The following is a 7,360-nucleotide window of genomic DNA, read 5'->3' as shown; positions in this document are numbered from 1 at the left end:
GTACTGTACATGTTTTTTTTTATAATTTCCCGATTTACCAAGCAATTTACCAACCTCTTGTATTTCCCATATTAAAAAAGTTTGTTTGCCCTTTTTTTGTATCTTAATAAAACAGGAAGTCATGGAATCCCTACTTCACTTAAGTTGAATATAAATTAAATAAATTTCAGTTATATTTTGTGACAATAATTGTGGCACGTGTGTTTTGTTAAAATATTTCTTTCTTTACGAGGATTTTTCAAAACTGGATTTTTCCTCATTGATTTCATTATGAAACGGATAAAATGGAAGAATACTTTTTACCCATTATTACCAAAGGTGCCAATACATGTAGAGGGCAGTGTATATTTGTGGGGAAGGGAGTGTGAAAGTTGTGTAAGTAAGATAAACAATAAGATGAGATGTGTCAGTGCATGGCTAAGCTGTACATCAGTTAATGTTAATTCTAATCTTTCTATAGGCTACTGGAAATGTGGGCATTTCAAGCATAGCAAGAGATATGTAACTGTAAAACTTAAGTAGACGTGTGTGTGCGCATGCATGCGTGCGTCCGTGTGTGTGTGTGTGTATCTGCCTCTGTGTATGTGTATTTGTGTGTGTGCACCGCCATGCATGTAGGTGCATGTATATTATGTGTGTTTGTGTGTGTGCGTGTGTGTGTGTGTGTGTGTGTGTGTGTGTGTGTGTGTGCGTGTATGTATGTGTGTGTGACCTTATGCGTGTGTGTACACATGGGTATGAATACTCAGCTTTAGGAGGGCAATGGCGCCTCTGCGCCTCCAAAGTCGTTGTGAAGAGAGATACTGTCAGCGACAGGTATTACTGACACTCTCTCTCTCTCCTTCACTTTCTTTCTCTCTCTCTCACCCAACTGCACTCTCTGACTTCCTTTCACACTCTCATTCTCTTGTTCTCCCTGTGAGTCTCTACCCACCCTGCCAGTGGAATGGACAGATGTGCCTGTCAAGCTGTATGTCAACAGCCAGATTAAAAGCATCCTGATGACAAACCGGACGATTAATCGTCCAAGATTAACCTTCTTCCCCCTGACCCCCCTAAGTGAGATGGGTGAGCGAATATGTTTACTCACACCTTGGATGTTCCTCTTTAACCAAAGTGGGTAATAGAACCATGTGTACTTATGATGCACACATACTAAAGATTTTTTAAAGGTAGCCAACAATTCCAGTTTAATATATATTTTGTTAAATTCAGTGAATTTCTCCTCAAAGTTCTCACTTCAGTTTGTGCACTCAAATTTGATTGGCTGTTGACCTTATTATCAATACCTTTTTTGTCATAAGCATAGACTTTACTTACACAGTAAATTGAAGTTTTATCTGTGCAAATTGAATTGCAGTCACAAAAACAAATCTGAATAGACAGATAGACTATCAGGTATTGTAGTATTCATTGGAAAAAATATATCATGATTTCAGATTAAAGATTTTAATATTACACATATATTTGGTTTAATGTGTACAGTCAGACATATCAGCTGATCACTTTTCAAATAATTTTGTCAAATACACACCTCACAAAATATGGTCATCAAGTTTTTATTTTTACAAACACTTAAGTTTGAAATATTTGTTCATAGACTGTGTTCCTGTACCAACACAAGAGTTGCTTTGGCTTTCAAGAAGCTAAACTTCCAAATTAAAGAAATGTATTGAACATCGGCATTTGTATTATTTAACATCAGTATAATCTAGAGTTCTATGTATTTTTTAAAACTAATAATAATGACATCTCACTATATTACTGCAACACTGTTTATAAATAACAAAAAAGTATTTACAGACCTGTTTAAGGACGGCCAAACTTGGTCATGTCAAAGTGTTCTTTTGGCTCGTTGATTCAGCTACATCATCAGTCTTTGTTTCTACACATATCTCACTCTATTGTTCTCTCTCTTTTTCTATCTCTCTGTCTCTTCCTCTATTTGTTGTTCTTTTGCTCCATGGCTCACAAATGTCAATACTCCCCTCCGTCGTACCTGAATGGATGGCTCACCCTCTCCGGGTAGCTGTTGGAGGGGTACCCGCTGTAGCGGAAGGAGTCCAAGTTTTCTGTGCGTTCGATTTTGGCGGGCAACGTCTCCTGGTAGGAGAGGGCCGACTTAATGACACCTGAATCCTCGGCCAGCTTCAGGTCAGAATAGGAGGCGGTGGGCGAGGCCTCCTCCAGCAGGACGTTGCAGTTGGGGATGCCCTTTACATCGTAGAGGTTGTCGCCATACTTGACCACAGAGGGCTTGGGGCAGGGCTGGTAGGAGACCTTGGTGGTGGTGGTGATGATGGTCTGCAGGGCGGCGGGCGTGGCCGGTGCTGGCCCCGTGTACCGGCACGGGTATTCGCCGTTGTAGTAGTGGTGGTTGGCAGAGTTGGCACTGGGCAGCTGCGTGTACTCGCCACGCTCCCCGTACGCCCCCTTGCCCAGAATCTGCTTCCAGCCGCCCAGCTTGGCAGTGGCGGAGCCGTCGTAGCCGCGCTCGTGACCACTCACGGTGCTGCCGCTGTGGGTCGACCCGGCGAGGCCGGGGCCGGACTTGCCGGGGTCGGCTTCCGACGGCGGGCTGGCCGGGTCCTTGTAGAGGGCGGTGTAGGAGCTGGGGGTGGTCAGGTAGCCCGGCATGGGGAAGTCGTAGTGCGGGCGTGCCATGTAGAGCCGAGGGTTGGCTGTCTTCTGCAAGGAGGAGGGGGCCTCGGCCATGGAGTCGTAGGCAAACTTGTAGGGCTCCGAGTTCTGGAAGGGGGGGTAGTGCTGGCTCTGTAGTGGGAAACTGGGCTCCAGGAGGTTGAAGCGGTCTGCATCCACACAGGGCAGCTGGTGCAGGTTGCTGAAGGGGATGTCATGGTAACGACCCGTCTGGAATCACATAGATGAGGACAGTAAGGGACACAGCTAGGAAGGTCACATATCTGTCTGATTTCATATTAATAAAACAATTGAACTATGTTCATGCCTTATGAAGCTGGGTTCATATATATTTTAGGGACCTCAATGTGTATGATTGATAAAAACTGTATAAACATGAATATCACTTATGTAATATGCACTGCCTCCACTCACAGATAGATCTTAAATGATTAGATTCTTATTAGTCGTAGACAAGTGATTGTGGAAGGAGACATTATCCCTGAACAACAAAGATGACCATACTGGGTTTTATTTTCAACTGACCTGTCTCAAGGGTAAAAACAGGCATGACATTTTGTAGATCAGTATTATGTGTATCATGGAAAATAAGAATACAATTTAAGAATTGATAAAACTATATGTAGGCCTATGTATTTTAGCAAAAAAGTAGACACTGTGGATTAATTTCAGTATGGCAGCTCATTGCTTACATCATGTTGCATTGAACTTCATACTCACATAGATAGTTGTGAATTCTACATAGTGTGTATTAAATCATGGAAAGAAAATATATGTTCATATATCTGAATGTACGGCAAGTTTATAATAGTGTGAATTAATTTGTGGAGGAGTTTGTGAAGTCTGCATGCATATGAATGCATGATTACTTATGTATTTATGTGTGCATAAACTGAAACCTCTCTCTACCTCTCCCTATCTGTTAATGGGCATTTGAAAGTGGCATTTGAGTACACCTTGTGTGTGTGTGTGTGTGTGTGTGTGTGTGTGTGTGTGTGTGTGTGTGTGTGTGAGAGAGAGAGAGAGAGAAAGAGAGAGAGAGAGAGAGAGAGAGAGAGAGAGAGCAGACACACACTAACCTCGGACTCCACCAGCCTGCGTTTCTGAGAGAAGTGTGGAGATGACATCCTCCTCTTGATTGCGCTCCTGCGCGCCTCTGTCTCGGACTTGCTCTCTGGTCGTGGGTGATCATGGACTCCTTTAGCCTGATACAGAGCAAAAAGGTTCGAACCCTGATCAGTAGGAACGGCTGAAGTGCCCTTGAGCAAGCCACCTAACCCCTCACAGCTCCCGAGCGCCGCTGTAGCAGGCAGCTCACTGCGCCGGGATTAGTGTGTGCTTCACCTCACTGTGTGTTCACTGTGTGCTGAGTATGTTTCACTCATTGACGGATTGGAATGAATGCAGAGACCAAATTTCCCTCACGGGATCAAAAGAGTATATATACTTATACTAACAGTATAACTACTATTAATTATGAATGTAATTACAATTATTGACATAAAGACATTGGAAAAAATACATAACACAGTTCACATTATGACTGATGCCAAAATGGATATCAAACTGCAAAGCTGTTTTATTTTAAATATGAAATTAAATTAAGCATGTATATCTTAAATTAATTTTGTCTGATCAATTGTAATTCAAAAATAACATTTGTACACCTACAAATGCTTTTTATTTATTGGTTTGTTACATTACTTTTATCTCACATTCTTATTTGTTAAAATACAACTATTTTATCTTATAAATTCTTCTTCATTCATGTCTCACCTGGAAAAAAATGGCTTTTCCATCTACCCTCCAGAAGTTTGTGACCGGATAACCACTGTGCCCTCTACATGGAACTAGCTCCAAAGCTGAGCTGCAGTTCGGGCAAAGTTTCTCTGGAAATCAACATGCAAGAGAGGTTAGTCTCATTCACGCAAGCTAGAGAGAGACATTATTATTAGGCGGTGGCCTTTAAACGACAGGATGCGAGTTTGAGAACTTGTTATAGACATACAGCATAAGGCGTATATTTACTGTCCATATTTTTCGCACCTGACTTCTTTACCTATCAATCTATAGGGCTAGATTTGATGATGGCTCTGCAATAGCAGCGTATTAATCCTCTATTTCTTTGTTCATATTGTATTCTGTAGTAGGCTAATGAAAAACAAAACTCCTCTGGCGACAACAAACTCTTTATGTCCATTCTTCATGACTAAATTTCTACTTCTCTTGCTGTCCAAAATGTATAATTTAACATGCATGTTACATAAACATTCTAAAACAGTGTAGGCTACATATCACGCCAAGCTGATACAAGCACATAGTTCTGCACACAAATTTGACAAACTACAAGAAAGTCTCAACCTAGTCTCAAATGAAATTGTAAATCCTTTCTTTATTTAGTTGGAATTAATTGGAAAACAATCGTACACTATTCTTCTTAATTAAACATATCGGTAGTCCACATGGGCAGACTTCGAGCAATCGAATCGCCAGCCTATGGGGAAGTAGTTTATTGGCTCAAACTAAATCCAAGCCCATAAAAAAACTAATTTTGTTGACAAGACAACAAGAAAAAGGAATCCGTTATTACAGGCGTGAGAACTGGACCATTGCCTTGTTCATACAAGGGACCTTGTTGTAGACTAGCCTACCGTTTATTTTTCTGAGGAAGATTTAGTTAGGAAGATGTAAGTGTCGTTGACCCTATTCTAACTTCATATAGGCCGACACAATAACACAAAGAGAGATAGAGAATAACGAGTTCGAGTGGATAATGCCAATGACAGGCCTAGGACTGAGTCATAGGGCCCCTGATCAGAACCCGGATTTAGAACGTCTGTGAGGCCTTTGTCCCTGTGCGTAAAAGTGATATTCTTTACATGCATCATTCATGTGTTCGAAACATTTTCATTTAAAATGACAGAGGCCCACACTTACTTTGCTGCTTTTGTCTTGCTTTGTCGCAAATCGCAGGCCTAAGCTGCAATTTGCTTCCATCACTGAGCGTACAATTCCTGCCGCATACCACGACTCCCAAACAGGACTTCTTTAAGATCTGGCAGTTGTGATTGTTGGTGTTCCGCATCGCCCATCCGCTCAGGTGACGTTGTGCGTTCTTGTCCTCGGCGCTGTAGATGTAACGAACATACCCGTCCGTCCATTCTTGAAAGGCGTCAAACTGCTTCGTGTCCTATGGAGACAGGCTTTAGTGTAACTGATAACATAAGGAGAGGTACCAATACAATTTCAGTATTGAGCTTCTGTGTCCTATCGAACTATGTAGGCTACACCGATGCAAATTTAAAACCACATGTTTGTAACAGCCTAACATGACTAGGCTAGTGATAGGCTACCGTTTTCCATTTCAAAATGAAACCAGCCCAGCAGTCTTCAGCTATTTGAAATAATGAAAGCTGTGACCTCTGGTCACCATGTCAAAAAACTATGGGTGCAGTAGATGTCCTTGTAAGTGCATCCACAGTCGTAGCCTGTATAACTAGCGAAACTCACCTGGGGAAGCTTGGGATCGTTGATGTCCCATGTCAACTTCATTCCGAAAGAGCAAACACAGTCCGAACCACCGTCAAACTGATCACTCGTCTTTGCCATAATGTGAGAGTCTGACAAATGTTTTCAACTTTTAAGTCGTCTTCAGATGTATCCGTGCCAACATTCAATTCCGGACCTTTGAATGTTCCGTACCATAAAGAAATGTTCACAGAGGAGACTTAACTTGTAAAAGTTTCAGTGTTATATAACGACACACTTTCATAGCACATAGTCTGCTATAATTCGCTCGTGTATCCAAAAAAGTAAGCCCAGAATTCCAGTACGTCAGTGAAGGTGCGCGTTAAGAGAGGGGCGGCAGGCAATGACTACAGGTGAGGACTGTCTGGCAAATGTAAAGAAGGAGGCTGGGCTAAACGCTCACCTCAGAATTGCTGATGCCTAGTGCCGTGTATTCTGTACCTGATCCTTAGCCGTGACCTCTCCAAACCGCATCTATTGTCTGGAAAACGATTTTCTCTGTTGACTACAATTGGTCTAACGACAAATTAAACAAATAAACATTTGAACAGGTATATCTATTGCTAAGTAGTGTAAATCGGCAGCCCAAAGTGGTAATTAGGCTACATAGACCTATTTTCATATTGATGTTTTTCCGTGTGCTGTACAATTTCACTAAGGGAATATCATGTACAGTGATATCCAAACCTGACGGTTTGGAATTTCGAGTCTTATTCTGTATGCGTCAGCGAAATTTTTGCAACCTCTCGATAAAAGAAAGATGACTAGATCTTAACGGCAGAGAGACCGACTGTCAAATCGCCAGACTATAGCCTATGTAAGGTGATCCATTTGAGGTCAGTACTTGTTATATGTAAACGCAAAGCCTCGACGGACTGCTGACATGAAAACGCCATTTCTCGTGAACAAAACAAACCAGACTTAGCCTATCATGCAAAACTATTCTCTCCAGTTCGAAACAATTTTGCTTTACTATTTGGAAATAGGATTAAAAAAATCGATGTAACATTTTTTGATATGAGAGTATCAGAAACTGCAGGCAAACATTTACGCACATTAATTATTTTCCATATGGTTATTTGTTTTAAAAGTCATTCATAGTCGTAGCTTACCTCTTAAGTTATATAATAAAAAATAACAATAATCAAACAATAGGTCTTGGTCTAACTTA

General features: G+C 41.4%; 1 protein-coding gene across 1 annotated transcript; it reads right to left on the bottom strand.

The window, feature by feature from the left end:
* Positions 1 to 1,543: 1,543 nt before the first annotated feature.
* gcm2 (glial cells missing transcription factor 2) lies at positions 1,544 to 6,675 on the bottom strand. Its single transcript, XM_048266492.1, has 5 exons — positions 6,172 to 6,675; positions 5,599 to 5,851; positions 4,438 to 4,550; positions 3,741 to 3,866; positions 1,544 to 2,871 (listed from the first exon to the last, which is right to left on the bottom strand). Exons 1-5 carry the CDS (start codon positions 6,268 to 6,270, stop codon positions 1,978 to 1,980), a joined length of 1,485 nt encoding a protein of 494 aa, XP_048122449.1. The 5' UTR covers positions 6,271 to 6,675; the 3' UTR covers positions 1,544 to 1,977.
* Between the last annotated feature and the right edge of the window lie 685 nt (positions 6,676 to 7,360).

This window comes from Alosa alosa, chromosome 16, assembly GCF_017589495.1.
Source record: "Alosa alosa isolate M-15738 ecotype Scorff River chromosome 16, AALO_Geno_1.1, whole genome shotgun sequence".
Taxonomy (NCBI): Eukaryota; Metazoa; Chordata; class Actinopteri; order Clupeiformes; family Clupeidae; genus Alosa; species Alosa alosa.
This window is presented reverse-complemented; position numbering and strand designations above follow the sequence as displayed.

What these genes read in the sequence shown, in the direction of transcription:
- gcm2 (XM_048266492.1), bottom strand. Translation starts at nt 6,270, where the DNA reads ATGGCAAAGACGAGTGATCAGTTTGACGGTGGTTCGGACTGTGTTTGC. An exon ending in ACGATCCCAAGCTTCCCCAG is followed by an intron (nt 5,852 to 6,171) that starts GTGAGTTTCGCT and finishes CTGTCTCCATAG; the next exon opens with GACACGAAGCAGTTTGACGC. An exon ending in GAAAAGCCATTTTTTTCCAG is followed by an intron (nt 3,867 to 4,437) that starts GTGAGACATGAA and finishes GCTCTGTATCAG; the next exon opens with GCTAAAGGAGTCCATGATCA.